At 46.9% G+C, this 16,048-nt stretch overlaps 1 protein-coding gene across 1 annotated transcript; it reads right to left on the bottom strand.

Moving 5' to 3' along the window:
- Window positions 1-1,650: 1,650 nt before the first annotated feature.
- LOC125757851 (uncharacterized histidine-rich protein DDB_G0274557-like) lies at window positions 1,651-15,331 on the bottom strand. Its single transcript, XM_049414061.1, has 5 exons — window positions 15,249-15,331; window positions 9,526-9,656; window positions 5,524-5,574; window positions 2,199-2,260; window positions 1,651-1,926 (listed from the first exon to the last, which is right to left on the bottom strand). Exons 1-5 carry the CDS (start codon window positions 15,329-15,331, stop codon window positions 1,651-1,653), a joined length of 603 nt encoding a protein of 200 aa, XP_049270018.1.
- Window positions 15,332-16,048: the final 717 nt, after the last annotated feature.

Raw genomic sequence — 16,048 nt, forward strand, 5'->3', positions numbered from 1 at the left:
TTCCCTAAACGAGTACCGACAAGAAATGTAAATATATTTGGCTTGTTGCTCTATATAAAAACGCGTGTGTCGAGAACCCAAACAACAGTGTCGTACAGCTTGGGAATGCACTGAAGATATTTTTAATACCACTACCTTAAAAAAAACACTTTCGGTTTCGGTATCGAAGAGACGGCTTCACAGTGACGTTTCAACAAAAATCTGACGACAGAGGAAGACGGCAACTCGCCAAATATTAGCACAATCTGTCATTTGCTGTCAGTCTAACGCGGTTCACGTAAACAACATTAAGCGAATTGTCGTCCAGCGATTCTGAGAGCGATTTCTGCAATTTAGGCTGCATGCTGGACGCAGATTTTGCAATATTTTATACGCGTTGTCTGGTTACGGCGCGTGGAGAGCGTTGATAGTGCATATCATGGATACCCAAAATGTCCCTTTTGGGGTGCCTCAAAATCATGTCAGTGCTCCTTTACGGGCGAAGGAATGAATGCGATAGCAACAAATCCTAATGTTACACGAAGTCAGGCTAGCTCTTTTGGATCCAAACTCGCGTAACTAAACAAAATTCTGGTTAAAGGAAACACGGTCGCTCCAGAGACCGAAGCGGTTTTCGTGCTTTCATTTCACTAAACGCCAAGTAGGCGTTGAGAGCACAGCAATTACGCGTGCAGTCTCCCGATGCTTGTCGAGATAGCACGCGCGCTAGCAACCGCACCCCTTGACCGACGAAGCTAATAATGTGATGTTTATTCACTCGTGCCCAGTGGCGTAGCCAGGGGGAGGGGAGGGGTGCACACCGGGCCCTTGCCCACCCCCCTCTTATTTTTTTTGCCATGGCGTAAAGAGCTCAAAATGACACTCGCTCACATTTGCCTTCCCGACGCTCTCTTCAGATCAAGGAGGTGCCTCCCCCACCCCCCCAAATGATATTTCTGGCTACGTCCCTGCTCGTGCCCACCACTTTATTGTGTTTAAGAGCCAGTGGCCTCACTAAGGCCATATCAGTTACTATATATCGCAGGACTGACTCGTACTGCGATAAACGAGAGAGGGGAGGGGGTGTTTCCTGTCAGCTTGAGCAGCAATTGACGGCAGGCCTCGGGCGCGAGGTGATGTAATCGCATGCGCCCTCCGCGCGACGTAGACGGCCGGCTCGTTTCGTCTCCCATTCAGTGGCTTTCGTCACCAACGCTCGGGAACTTTTTCTAACGGGTAGAAAAGACGATGCGCAGGGTGAAGTTTTCAAGTGAGACTTTATACGGAAAATGACTGTGATGGCAAAAGCCCATTGAGAGTGTACATATCATTGCTATCGCAATAAAATATCGCAGTTTTCTCTTAAAAGAAACAGTGCAACTGAACGCTCTTCTGTAAACAGTTATAGCTGCATTGTGTGAATTTTATGTAGTAGAAATACTCGGCGGATGTGTGACCTAAATATAGAAATTTCATAGTACTGCATTCGGCTTATGTGCAGTTTTGACAGAATCAACCAAATTAGCAATTTGAAATGCAGCATAGTAACTCCTGAATGAATTTTGACACCTTGTTGGCCATCTATAAAATAATGGAAGCATGACACTTCGTTGACTTTCTGAAATATTTTGGCGTATCGTACAAATGAGTAAAAGTAATATTTCCGCACACTTACGCGTGGTCGTGGTTGTTGTGGTTGTTGTCGTGGTTGTTGTCGTGGTCGTTGTCGTTGTTGTCGTTGTTGTTGTCGTGGTTGTTGTCGTGGTCGTTGTCGTTGTTGTCGTGGTCGTACTTGTAGTCGTACTTGTGGTCGTACTTGTGGTCGTACTTGTGGTCGTAGTTGTGGTCGTGGTTGTGGTCGTGGTTGTGGTCGTGGTTGTGGTCGTGGTTGTGGTCGTGCTTTTGGTCGTGCTTGTGGTCGTACTTGTGGTAGTGCTGCGAGTCGTACTACGGGTTGTACTGCGGGTCGTGCTGCGGGTCGTGCTGCGGGTCGTACTTGGGGTCGTGCTTTTGGTCGTACTTGTGGTAGTGCGGCGGGTCGTACTACGGGTTGTACTTCGGGTCGTGCTGCGTATCCTACTTGTGGTCGTGCTTGTGGTCGTGCTTTTGGTAGTGCTGCGGGTCGTCCTACGAGTTGTACTGCGGTTCGTGCTGCGGGTCGTGCTGCGGGTCGTACTTGGGGTCTTACTTGGGGTCTCACCGGGGGTTGTGTGATTTACTGGCGTCACTGTGGGCCTAGCAGTTGTTCCCGGTGGTCCTCGCGTTGATGGCTTGCCGGTACCTGCACAGGGGTGGCAGCAATAGTGGTGGCAATGTGTGAGCTCTAGCTTACTACAGAAGAACGTAAGATACATTCTACTCCAATAAAAATCGCGGAATGAAAAACGCGCTGTACATTAATGAGATTGTGAGTACGTACTATATATAAAATTGCGCGCAGATTTACGTGCTTAAGTTAGGAATAGAGGTGCGCATTCGAGCCAGTCATTTATATTGATGTGGAGAGACGTGAGATAAATATTATAACGAAAGTGCGACACAGTTGAAGAGTTCTGACACAACTTTTTTTGTGAAAAACAGAAAATCAATCTTTAAGCGCATTACTGTCAGAAAAATTTCTATGATGTTAACCGTTTCATTATGGTAAAGCTATGGAAGTTAAGAAGAATGATATACACTTGGAGGGTCATCTACGGGTTACTTTTGAATGTTATTAATTTAGCCTTCGGATATGCTAGTTGCGCACTTCTCGGTAGCTCTACACGACAATATCCCTGCAATGTGTTACTCCCAGCAGTTAGACTTTTGTCTGCAAGTGAAAAAAAATTTCTTGACAGTTGTCTGGCTTTTGTATGTGCAGCAATAAGCAAGACAATATTACGCAATTACGTCGAAACATAAATTCATCATCATCAGCCTGTCTACGCCCACTGCAGGGCAAAGGCCTCTCCCATGTTCCGTCATTCAACCCGGTCCTGTGCTTTCTGCTGCCACGTTATACCTACAAACTTCTTAATCTCATCTACCCACCTAATTTTCTGTCTCCCCCTCACGCGTTTGCCATGTCTTGGAATCCAGTCAGTTACCCTTAATGACCACCGGTTATCCTGCCGACGTGCTACGTGCCCGGCCCATATCCATTTCTTCTTCTTGATTTCAACTATGATGTCCTTAACCCCCGTTTGTTCCCTAACCCACTCTGCTCTCTTCCTGTCTCTTAAGGTTACACCTATCATTTTCCTTTCCATCGCTCGCTGCGTCGCCCTCAATTTAAGTTGAACCCTCTTTGTAAGTCTCCAGGTTTCTGCTCCGTAGGTAAGTACCGGTAAGATGCAGCTGTTATATACCTTCCTCTTGAGGGATAGTGGTAGATTACCATTCATGATTTCATAATGCTTGCCGAATGAGCCCCAACCCATCCTTATTCTTCTAGTTATTTCACTCTCATGGTTCGGCTCCGTGGTTACTACCTGTCCTAAGTAGACGTACTCCTTTACAACTTCCAGTGTCTCGCCACCTATCGCAAAGCGCTGTTCTCTGCAAACATAAATTATGGGAGCACAAATGCGCGCAAAGTGCGTAGTGGTGGGCCCACTATCCACACCCCTACTCATTTCACATTACTCTGTGCATATCCGTGTGATAAAAAGCAAGCGGTTGAACCTCACGCTCTCAATCTGCAGTCTTTTATTTTACTTTAATAAAATCATGTGCAAAGGCATCCACACACGGAACAAACGCACATAATTTATGCTGTTGTACCTTTTGATGCAATAGTATCTCTCATTTAGCGCACACAGCCCTAGTAACGTGTCCTTCCGACTTAAATTTCCTTTGTTTTCTCACAAAGTTGAGACGCTTCATAGCATTTTTATGGTGGTGTTCTTTTAGGTTTACCTGCTTTCTTTGCCTTTTTGTAGTTAATCGGCCTTTACCGACGCCCGGTGAGCACGGTCTCGCTATATACTCATGGCCGTAAGCACCGAACACCCGAGGCCGCGCGCGCAGCGAGGGAGACACCAGACGACACTCACCAATCGGTTATTTATTACCCAGATTTTTTTACAAAGAGATCATTAATTCAATACAGCCAATCGTACGTAACATAATGATACAGGACACCAATTAGCTAATACGAGTTACAAAGTATATCGATTAGTGGCCGCGAATGGCACAGCTATAAAACAAGGAAACAAACAAACAAAGAACCAAGTTTCGAGAGCCGCCCTACTCTATTGTCAGTGCTCCCGCGATCTCGCACCACAGAGCAGAAGAAACAGAACAGACGAAGGAACACTTGAGAGAAACACACGGTGAACGATCGCTGGGCGCTGCCTCGGGACTTCGAGACCGCGGAAGGGAGCGCGCCCGCCGAGGCCGGGGCCCTGACGAGACGACGTAACCACCGGCCGGCGACGAAGAACAAAGAACAAAGGATCGCCGCCGGCCAGAGAGGCCAAAACGCATGCGCACCCTCCGAGATCCCGAAGTGGTCTCCCCAAATCCCGTCGCGCGCCCCCGCTTCTCAAGCGAACGCGAGCAAGGTCCGAATCCCGCCAAAATTAGGCCAATGGCACACCATGGTAAGCCTTCGAGGGGCGGGGTGGCGGCAAAGTGACGGCGATTTCTGACCATCTGCCGACCGTCCAGCCGGAAGGAGACGGACGCGAGAACTCTCCAAAGAAAAATGGCGTCGAGCAACTAGTGCGGACACCTCAGTTCCCACAACTTCTAACCGACGACTGTGCAACGTAAATTCTATTTCTCGGCCGCATTTCGTAGGGAACCTCGAGCGGGAATGAATTTGATCTCATTCCTACTTAAACCTTCACATGTCTTTTTTATGATAAATTTTATGAACTTTTGCATGATTTTAGACCTGTATTATTTACGTAGAGCCTAAAGCAGACAAGGCTTTCTGAATGTTATTCGAATAAACGTTTTTCGCCTGAAATGTACTGATATTCAATATTTATTACCATGTGCATAACACTGGTTTAGCAATTTATATAATATAAAAGTTAGGCTTTGAAACATACATCAAGTCCAACACAACAAGTCTTATTCCTCATTTCTCTAGGTACTGTAGCTCCGTTGAAGCTTCTTAACTATAGTCTGTCACAACTTAAGAAGTCCACAGAGGCCCACCCAGACGACCGAAGCGCGACTGCCAATCACCTCTGCGACTGAAGAAGTACTCCCGCTCGTGTAGTCGGCAATGTTCTCTGAAGGCGGGGTTACCAGCCGTCTCATGACGCCACTCAGGAGTGTGCGCCCATTGGTGCACATTCATTTTTGTAGAAAGCGCAAAAAAAAAACACAGCACAGAGAAACGAAAGGAACAGGACGATGCTCTTTGTGTTGTGTTTTTTTCCCGCTTTCTACAAATATAAATTTGCACGAACTCGACCAACTGTCTCTGCAAGTTTATTGGTGCAGGCTTGTGCGCATCCACCTTTGAGGAGAAAATGCCGCAGATTTCTAAAGTTGTATCCGACTATACGCAGTTTAGGCCAGCAGAATAAAAAAAGAACGATATCTTACTTGTTGGAGTTGGCACACGGCTGCCCGGGCGGTACGTCACGTGCATTGTGTCTGCAAGTGAGAAGACGCGAGTGCTTTAAAAAATTCAGGAACCCTTCGTTCAGGAGACCTTCCAGGAGCCCTTCCTTCTTTCTTTCCTTCCATCGCATTGCGCAATGCTCCCTCCTAACATGTTTTTTCCTCTATGCCGAGAATTGGGCGTTCACCTACGTGCTTAGCAGCGCAACATTTAAGTTGTCACATGCAACAACCACGGTCATGGCTACATATGCAGGCAACAATGATATGTGGCGACGTGAAATGACAATTCACCTGGATAAAGATCACATTGCCATATCACAAACGGCTGATCGTGGACAATCTGAAGATCGATAGAGCATCAGTTGATGGAAAACGGCGCATTCAAATAAGCATGACACCGGCGCAACTGTGAGGGCCGCATTTCAATACGGTCACCTGACGCCGTATTTTCCACCTACGGCACTGCTACCTATATCTGTGGGTCATAAAATTCTTCGTCCGAAAAGGCTTCACGCGGTCGGCCTCCCTTTTTCTAGCTAAATATATTGAAAACTAGATATAATTTAATTGGCAACTACTCAATCGACTTTGCCTGATTTTGCTGACAAAGAGTAAAAACATAATGACATACACCACTGGAAGCAAAATCGGGATTCCACGCTACCTGGCTTTAACTGAATTGGTATATCTTTTTCGCGTTTAAAAAATTTGAAAGCTAACTTTATACAGCCCTCGTACCAAGAAAAAAAAAGGGTTTCGCAGTAGGACCAACAATCCTGGTTGGAAAATAGAAGCAGTAAAATTTGATAATGATTTTAGCTGATGCAAATTTGTGGCACTGTTTTCAGGTAGTTTCCGTAAATATTGTACTGACTATCGTAGAATATTCTATATTTCTTAATTTGTATCAATTACAATGGTCCTTTATCTGTACTCTAGCTTTGTTCCGGTTTCATAAGCTATTAGCTCCAGCGCCGACTTTATTTCGTGCGACGAATTTTCGTTAGCCCTATTTAGCGCAGAATGTATACCAGTCGGTTAAGCAATCGAGAAACAGGATTCACAAGAATGCGGGTATGGCAACTGGTTTTAGGTGATGAAAACTTTATTAGTCTCAGTACACTTGGACTGGCCATCAGTAAGTTTCTTGTTAGCCAATTTGAGTAGTTGATATACCTTCATGCTTCGCTTTAAATGTATCAAGTGAAACTGAAATGTGTGCATCGCAGAGAAGTGGCGGAATCATTTCCATTACCTAACTAAATATATATAAAACCTTAACGGTAAGGCCCTGTCCTAATATGTTCTAGCTTTTGAAATATACTATGGCAGATAATGTCTAGAGAAAGGCGCGAAAGAACTTACCAGCCTCATCGTCGTAATCAGCTGAAAAACAAATAGTATATGTACGTAAGGAAGCCGTGTAAAACATGAGCACATGTGTGAGTCATTCGGTGCACACCCAGAATTAAGAGCGTGTTCGTAGAAAAACGGTGCTTTAGATTGTATCGAAGGAGTCGAAACGCGGACCGCAAGAACAGCACTGGCAGATGAGTCTAGCAACACCTTAATTAACCACTGCAAGTCCTAGTAGGATGTGACATACTTGTTCACGGAACTTGACAAAAGAAAGTAAAATCATCTGCATTCTAATACGATCACTCTGGTGCTTGCAGTTATTGTCCTCTGCGCTTATACGTTGCGCCGTAGTGACGATATGGCGCCACCACTGCAGCCATGAAAAAATAAAACCAGAAAAGTGAGCGGTAGTACCTTATCTGCGCGAACAATGACAAGAAAACGTTAACACACGTGAAGTAGCGCTGGAGAAAATGCAAGCGATTGGAATATATCAAACAGCGCAAAAAAAAAGAGACCGTGAAAATGTCATTTTTTTCACAAATCAACTGACGTAGCTTACTGTTTAAAACCTAAATTAGCATGCAGCCTAAAAAACGTTGTCGGAGTGCATTTGCTGTTGACGCGTGTACAAGTGCATTGAGTAGAAAAACGCTGAAATTATGTGACACCTCGTGAGCACGGTGCAGTACCAGTATTGACGTGAATGAGAGTGCAGTAAGCAGTTCGAAGGCTTCATGTTTCAGTGATACCAAAGGGCGACTGGCGGCAAAACGTTTCTTGTGGCTTTTTTACGCTTTCATAAGTCCTGTGAATGTCATTCACGAAGTTCAATGGCAGGTGCTCTAACTGGATAATTCTGAGGTCGTAATTAGGAACAAGTCTGGCATCACTTCCAGAGGCTCGTCCAGAATAAACTGGCGCCCAACACGTCACTCAAATTACGGCGCCGCGAGCGGTAGAAACGAAACTGACGCTCTTGCGACATTAACCAGGCGGCTGCATGCCCAGGCACGGGCTTCTCGCCGAATTGATATCTACTATAGGACGCCTGCCATTAAACGAGACGCGACACAACAGCGTACTAAACATTCACTTCACGGCCAATAGTGTGTCCCTCGGAAAAATAATTCCTCGCTAGGCTACGTCAAAACCAGCGAGCATAAGCAGTGGGAACCACACGGCGAACAGCCGGACGGTAGAGTGAGACAGGAAAAAGACGAAGGCAGCCTTTGCAGGCACGTATAAGTGGTGGAACGCGAGGCCCGCAAATTTGTGTCTGTTAGGTTGGCAATACTCGTGGAACGAGGGAACGGCGCAGAGAACTCGAGTAGCCCTCGAGCGCGTCATATTCATGACCATGCTTCAAGATGCTGCCTCTTGGTGAAAAGTCGCGCTTTCAATGAAGTTGTATTGAAAAATGTTTAGAGCAACGTTGGCCTCTTATACTCGGCAGAGATGTTTTTGTATGCGAAAGAATTGAACAAAACGAACATCTCGAGCTTTCTTTGTTGTTCGTGAACTTTAGCAATATGCGAATAGTAGTGATTAACCAAGCACGCATGGACAACTCACTGAATAGAGTACACCGCAGTAAATTCACGTCGCTCTACGTGAACGTTCAGTACGAACACTTGGTCCAACATCCCAAAATAAACGGAGAAGTTAACAAAAAATGTTATAGAAATTTTGAGAATTGTCTTCTAATGCGCAAGCCGTTCCGGATCGTCTGTTACTTCACTTTTCTTTACATATACTAAGCTTAAGCATGCCACCTATTGCTTTTCTTGGTGCCATTGAATGGTTAAGCATTAGTGTACAGTTCTCAGAAATTCTGACATTTTACACCACTTGGCCGTTACTATACAGTTTCATGACATCGCCTTGACCACTAAGAACCGCCGAATAAGCAACTCCTGACCCCTACTTCGCCGCTACTTGAACTTTTTGCATAAACTCATCCAGACTTTTTCCGGACTTTAGCTCGACCACTATTGACCATCGCTTTACTACTCACCACCACTTTACCACTATTTCACGTCTTGCTTACTCTCTGCGTTCACCGGTTCGAAAGCCAACAGACTTGGAACGCTGACGGTTCGAGTTCTTGTAAACTTTGGAGGTCAAGCGGTAATATCTCACACGCTTCGAAGATCTGGGGCTAAAGCGCGTGATTACCCTGGTGGTCAAGGGTTCGATACCCTTAATATTAGGCAGGGGGTGAGGCTTCGATACTTGGTAGGTATTGAGTTCGAGGACTGCACTGAGCTTAACTCAAAATCATGTCTCGGTAACACGGATACTATCTACAGTTTTATCACGTGTTCCTTCATAACACTTGTTATGGGTAACATTATTGCGTGTCGATATATGTTCACTACGTGAACTATTACATTGAAACATGTGGCTTCAAAATACATCGCACAATCCCATGACGTGTGTTTGATGCTGTGACACAGAGAACAAAATTAAGTGACGTCAAACTGCCCTGTGATGTTAAAGCTTTAGAAGTTAAATGGAAAATGTGATGTACCGACGCTACGGATGAATTACTCCAGGTAAACCACGCATGCGAATCAGTATGCGCAAAGTGCAATACGCCAGAAAAATACAGATACTCACTGACGTAGACGTTGGAGATAAGGAGAAGTAGGATGATCATGAGGATGAACAGGATTAGAATGCAGCAGGAGATAACGGGAATAATTTCGTCTGGATAAGTGTCGTCGTCGGTATTGGTTGGGTTGCTAGCCCTGCACAAGACGATGTTATACAGCGATAAGTTACGTCATCAGTTTTTGTTCGACATATTGCAAGTAGAGTTGTATCTTATGATACATGCTTATTTTACACATTTAGGGAAATTTTCCACACAGCATTTCAAATTGACTGGTGTCTTGAGCCACCTCAACACCATTTTATTTCACGGAAATGCGATGGTTTGTTGATTGTTTATATAATTCACTGTGCGAAGGTCACCACGAAAGCTATACACACCCACCTGTCTCTATATGGGACGACAACATTGTTCGGCACCGTTAGCAGTTTGTACAATAACGATGAGGCAAGTCTAAAGGCGAAACAAATGTCGCATTTAAGTGTCTTTAATGGCGCTATAGCTTCTAGCATTCGGAGAAATTTCACTTGGGTAGATTTAAGGTTAACATTTTGTCGTCGAATTCTGTAGCTTGAGTGTGCAAGCACAATGCACTAGAACGGACGTGTTCACAGTCGTCCCCTTCCAGTGTTCATGGACCAAGCAATGTGCACGTCCTTTTCGTACCACACCCAGAACAGCAGATAACAATGCGTGCTAACGCAACCGCATATTAAGTGGGAGTGGGCGCGGAGCGAGCGCAGCCACGCAAAGGAGGCGGGCGCGCCGCGCGAAGTACGCGTTGCATTTTTAGCGTTACAGGCTACCTAGCGCTCACGTCGCCACGGAGCCTGCGCGACAGAGGGAAAGGATCGGGTGCGCCTGACGACAGAACCACATGACGCAGCGCACTCTATGTTGCGACGTCAGCCCTTACCTCACTCTCTACTAAGATGATGCATTATTGCAGAATCATGAATCAATTGATACAGGGAAGGCTGTCCTGTAGTTGGCATATACAGTCTAGATAGCACATACGAACGGACAATACTCTACTCTTTCAATGAACACCGACAGGCCATTGACCCTTAACTTTACAAAACTTATATCCAATATTATATTGACGCGAGGTAGGCTGGCAACTGTAGTGACCAGGCTCTTGAAATAGCACAACGAAGTTAATCGGTGTGCGCGCTCGTTTGAGTATCAACCATTTTCTAGCGTAAACGCCTGTTTGGCGTCTTCGCCCCTGTGTCATCTAGCATACACCTATTAGCCTGGTGACATTTTCTGGTTGAGGTCCTGGGTACGGTAGATGATAGGTCTCCAGAGCCTACCGCAGACACACGCCCGCCGACATTTCGACCGAGCTTAACCCTGTGCACGTACGTATCAGTCGTCACCTCCAGCGCCTCCACTTCAACGCACGATCAATATGAATCAAACACCTCCTAACGCTACCGCGCAAGCACCAATCAGCTTGTCGTCAACCAAACGTGGATGCCGAAGGCATTTCACTCGAACTGCTTTCGAATATGCTGACGACTGGCTTGAGCACTTTGACCGGGCTGTCATCATCAACGACTGGACCAAAGAACGCAAGCTACGCTATGTGTATAGCGCTCTCGATTCCGCGAAAACATGGTTTCAGAACCATGAGGCAACGCTAGCGTCGTGGGACCAGTTTCATCGGCAGTTCCTCAACGTGTTCGCCAGAACGGACAGGAAGGAGAGAGCTGAGTGTGCCATGGAGGCGAGAGTTCAATGCCGAAAAGAAAGGGCGACACGTACATAGAGGGCATCGATCGGCTTTTCAGGCGTTTTGGGCCTTCCATGACTGAAGCCAAAAAAGTTCGCCACCTAATGAGAGGCGTCAAGGAAGAAATGCTTCCCGGCCCCATTCAAAACCGCCTGCGACACCTGCGGAGTTCGACAATAAGTCACTGCCATAGAGATGGCCCTTCAACAGCGTACCAGGAAGTATAACCGCGATGTCCTCCATTCAAGCGAGGTCACTTCGGTCACTCTCGGCAATACATCATCGCGTTGCAAGGGCTCAACAGGGCTGTTATCTAAGGAGGAGCTACAAAGGATGAAGATTTCCGCTTGTCTGCAGAGACACGATTGTCACTGTTTTACGTGTCTTCTACGTTCCTGTCTTAACATTTGCGCAATCAATTGAAGTTCAGAGATGCAGATGATTTGTCCACCAGTAGGGCAGCTGCTCCGTTGCGGTGGTTGTGCGCGTCGAGTTAGGTCGGGCCGTCCCCGCATCCCCAAAACTACGAGGCGCCACAAGAGCGGCAGTTCGTCGAAATGAGCTACGCGGAAGCAGTGCGACGTCCTTAACCGTGTAGTACTCCCGGCACGGTGCACCGCACACAGAAAACGGAAATAGGCTTCAGTCCTCGCAGCCCACTGTTCATCGCCGAAGCAAGGCCAAGACAGAGCAATGTCCAGCGCACAATGCACCACAGGCCGCTTTGTTTTCATTGTGGGGAAGCCGGACGCATCTACCGAACATGCCCTTACCGCAGTATAGGTCTCGGTGGATTCTCGGCGAAAGCCAATCGTCCGCGACCTGGTGAGCGACCACTGGAAATAGAGACCTTCATTTCGAATCGTCGCGATGTCGAGTGTCGATGGCGTGAGGCCCGCTCGTCGTCGCCTGCTCGTTATAGATCACCAAGCCCAGCCTTTTCACGCGGCACTCCGAGACGCCGCTCGCCCAGTCCTGCAGGTCGGGAAAACTGAGTTCAGTGACTTCCGTAGAGGAGGCCGCTGACGCTCACTACACAGAAGATCCTCCATTACGGTGATATCGACGACAGAAAAGAGGCACAGCCGCAGTCAGATGCGGTGCAAAAAGTGGTAACGTCAGATATTACTGTAACCGTGGACGACGAAGAAGCAATGGCGCTAACTGACACTGGAGCAGACCCTTCAGTTATGAGCATAGACCTTGCGTGCAGGCTGAATAAGGTTTCTATCCAGCGGACTGGGTCGCAGATTCGCATGGCAGGAGGCCATCTCCTAACTCCGGCGGGAAGATGCACAGCGCGAGCAAGCATTCGCGGGTTCACGTATCTCGGAGCTTTCATGAAACTTCCCATTTGCTCGAGTGACCTAATTCTCGGAATGGACTTCGTGCACGGCATTGTGCTGCGTCACGGTGCACCTGCTGTTCTCATCACAGATATCGGTGCAGGGTTTACTGCGGAGTTATTCAAACAGGTCGCTAAGATGACGCACACTAACCACCGGAACACCACAGCCTATCATCCCCAAACCAGCGGTTTGACGGAGCGATTAGACAGAACACTAGACGACATGCTATCTACGTATGTTGAAGTTGAGCACAAAACGTGGGATGAAAATTTGCTGCATATGGGTTGACTGATAATACAGCTGTGCAAGACCACCAAGCTTGCACCGTTCGAGCTTGTTTACGGATGTCGTGTGACAACACCGCTAGACGCCAAGCTCTCCGTAGAACAAGACACTAGCCGAAATGGCAGCATTGACGGCTTCATTCAGAATGTCAAGGAAGCCCGACAGCTTGCTCGGAAACCGCATTCGCACGTAGCAGGATACCGACGCTCGCCGTTACAAGCTGGGTCGACGGAACATCCACTACTAACGGGGTACTATGTGTGCGTGTGGACACCTATCCGACATCGTGGGCTCTTGGAGAAGTTGTTACGACACTATTCTGGACCTTGCGAAGTTGTGCGCTGCCTTCGTGATGAGGATTACGAGGCGGTGCCCCAAAACTCTGATCCGAGTTTGAGCCGACGACGCCCGCATGCTGAGGTTGTCCAGGTAACACTGATGAAACCGTACCACGCCCTCGAGTGATAAGCAACACTTCGCAACCCCTTCGCATTATGTACTGCATTACTTTGGATATCTTCTTTTTTTCCTTACGCAACCACCTTTCATCATAGAGCTGTCCACTTGCACCTGAGCCAATTGACCGGGATGGTCACTCTCAAGAGGGGAGGATTGACGGGAGGCAGGCTGGCAACTGTAGTGACCAGCGTCTTGAGAGAGAACAACGCAGTTAATTGGTGTACACGCGCTTTTGGTTGTCAGCCATTTTTTAGAGTTAACGCCCCTGTTTGTATCTTCGCCCCTCTGTCTTCTAGCGTTTGTCTGTTAGCCTGGTGACAATATGTATGCTGCACAATTCCCAACTTGAACCACAACCTCCTTTTTATAGGAGTTTCTAATTTTTTTCTTAAGTTTCATAGCATTCGAGCCAACGCTCAACTTCCGTTTGGTTGGCCGCGAATTACAGTGTGCTCCGTGAGAAACAAATGTCGCTGGGTGCTTGAGCCATACACGAAGTAGGCGGCGTTAAAAATATCGAGGAGACCTTAATCCTTGCCTTAGGTTTCTGCTAGTGGCACTGGCGATGGGGATCACTAAGGCCGCGTAGAAATACGCGCCTGCTTGAGGTCTGCTCCTCGAGGCTCACAAGAAAAGCGTCTGCTCTTTTAATCAACTCATTAAAGAAATTTCATTAAATATCCTGGCAATTAATTGGCCTTTATCTTAACTAAACTATCCTCCGATATCATGTGTATCGAATGTAACTGTCGATGTGAACCACACCAATGGATTCAGTACCATTTATTCTTTTTAGAAGACATTTGCTCAATATTGAGAAAATTGGAACTAAAGTGCTCAACCGGAATCGCATGGAATAGAAGCACGAGTGTCACTGGCTGCTTGTGCCGCTAATAATGACCACAATAACTGCACGACAACCGCACGACAAGCGAAGGTGGCAGTGGGCGGGCCCAAAACTGCACGAGTGTAGATTTTGCAGCGCCAAATCTTGTTGTCTGGCGGCTCTTTCGCGTCATATATGCGACCTAAAAATACATAAGTTCATGCAAATCTACGCTCGCGCTACCAATAAACAGGAGCGTTCACACCGATTCATGTAATTCAAGATAATATGAATCAATGATAACGCTGCTGTTGATTAGTTAATTCAAGGGTGGTAGCATAATGAATGTAAAAGCTCCAAATATTCAAAAAAAGGGCAGCGGCTATCGTGATCTGTACGCATTAAAATAATGGTACTCTATAAAAAAATCACAGCATATCCACGGGGTGAATGATGATGAGTGGGGCGAAGCTCCGGAGGGAGTCATCGGTAAACCGTGAAACTCTTCCGTGAAATTCGCCCAGTACATCATATGAAGAGTGTGAAACACCATGTATATATTAAACATCAAACTTTTATTGTACTGTTGGTTTACGTGGTCCCTTCATTATCCCCGCTTTGTGATCGGTAAAATGCAGGGAAAGTGTCCGCTCCCGAGCGAAAGAGAAAGCGCGCCAAGAGCGAGCGCCTTGTCTGCCTCCATCGGGCGACGAGCGAAAGAAAGCGCGCCAAGAGCGAGCGCCTTGTGTGCCTCCATCCGGCGACTCCGAGCGAAAGAGAAACGCGCCAAGAACGAGCGCCTTTTACGATCGCAGGCATCCAACGACATACGCCATTCGCATTATCCAAGCGCCATCTGTCGTCTTTAAACAGCAACTCTAAGAAATACATGAAACGCCATCTAGTGAGCAATTCATTAAACTAGAGCTCTAACAAATACATGAAACTCCATCTAGTGAGCAATTTATTAAACTAGAGCTGGCTACATACATACATACTACTACTACAGAGGAGGGAACAACCCACACCCTAAAGAGCTTCGCACCTAAAAAGTTTTATTGCTCTACTTACGTTACGGTGCTGACGCTGCTCGGCATTAGGCTGCTCTCCGAGTCGCCAGTTGACATGGCGGAGAGCTCGTCGCCCGTGCTCATGAAGCTCTCCTCCGTGCCTGAAGCGACGAAAAAAAAAGGCGTTGCGCCCCAACGCGATGGATAGTATAAGCTACACTTCGAAACGTTCCAACATCTCGCCATAAGTGCAGCCTACAGTAATTAAATATTTATTCGCCCATCACGAGGACGATAGTAAAGTAATCGCAACAATCATGACAACAGTTACTGTAAACCTCCCAACGAAGTTTACGTAATGACTGGTTCATTTTCATCGCGGTATGGTGGTCACCCGAAAACGGAAAAGAAGGCTAGGTTAGCAAACAAACACAATGCAGTACAGCGGCTTGATAAACGAACGAACTGTAGGAACACATTTCTTTGTCGAAGTACTTACCTGGGTCGCCATGCAAGCAACGTACGTACTTTTGCAATATAATTGGCGACAAGTTTGAGTGGCAGGAGAACCAAGGCTACTCAGGCGAAGCGCACATCTCTTCACTGCGCTGCTGCGTCTAGTTCGCGAACGCAACTTTTTGTAGACTACGTGGCATAAATGTAAGTTTAATATATATTTATTTTCGTGCACAGCAAAGCTCTTTATGTCTGGGATCTGGAAAACGAATGTGTCCGAGATGTTGACAAAAACACACCCCTTGGCGTGATCACGCCGTCTATCGTAGGTAGTGCGAAACCCGCACCGCACCAACCGCGCGCGAGGGTTTCCCGCCGCCGCCGAGAGATAGCGTGACAACACCA

Source organism: Rhipicephalus sanguineus, chromosome 3 (assembly GCF_013339695.2).
Source record: "Rhipicephalus sanguineus isolate Rsan-2018 chromosome 3, BIME_Rsan_1.4, whole genome shotgun sequence".
In the NCBI taxonomy this organism is placed as follows: Eukaryota; Metazoa; Arthropoda; class Arachnida; order Ixodida; family Ixodidae; genus Rhipicephalus; species Rhipicephalus sanguineus.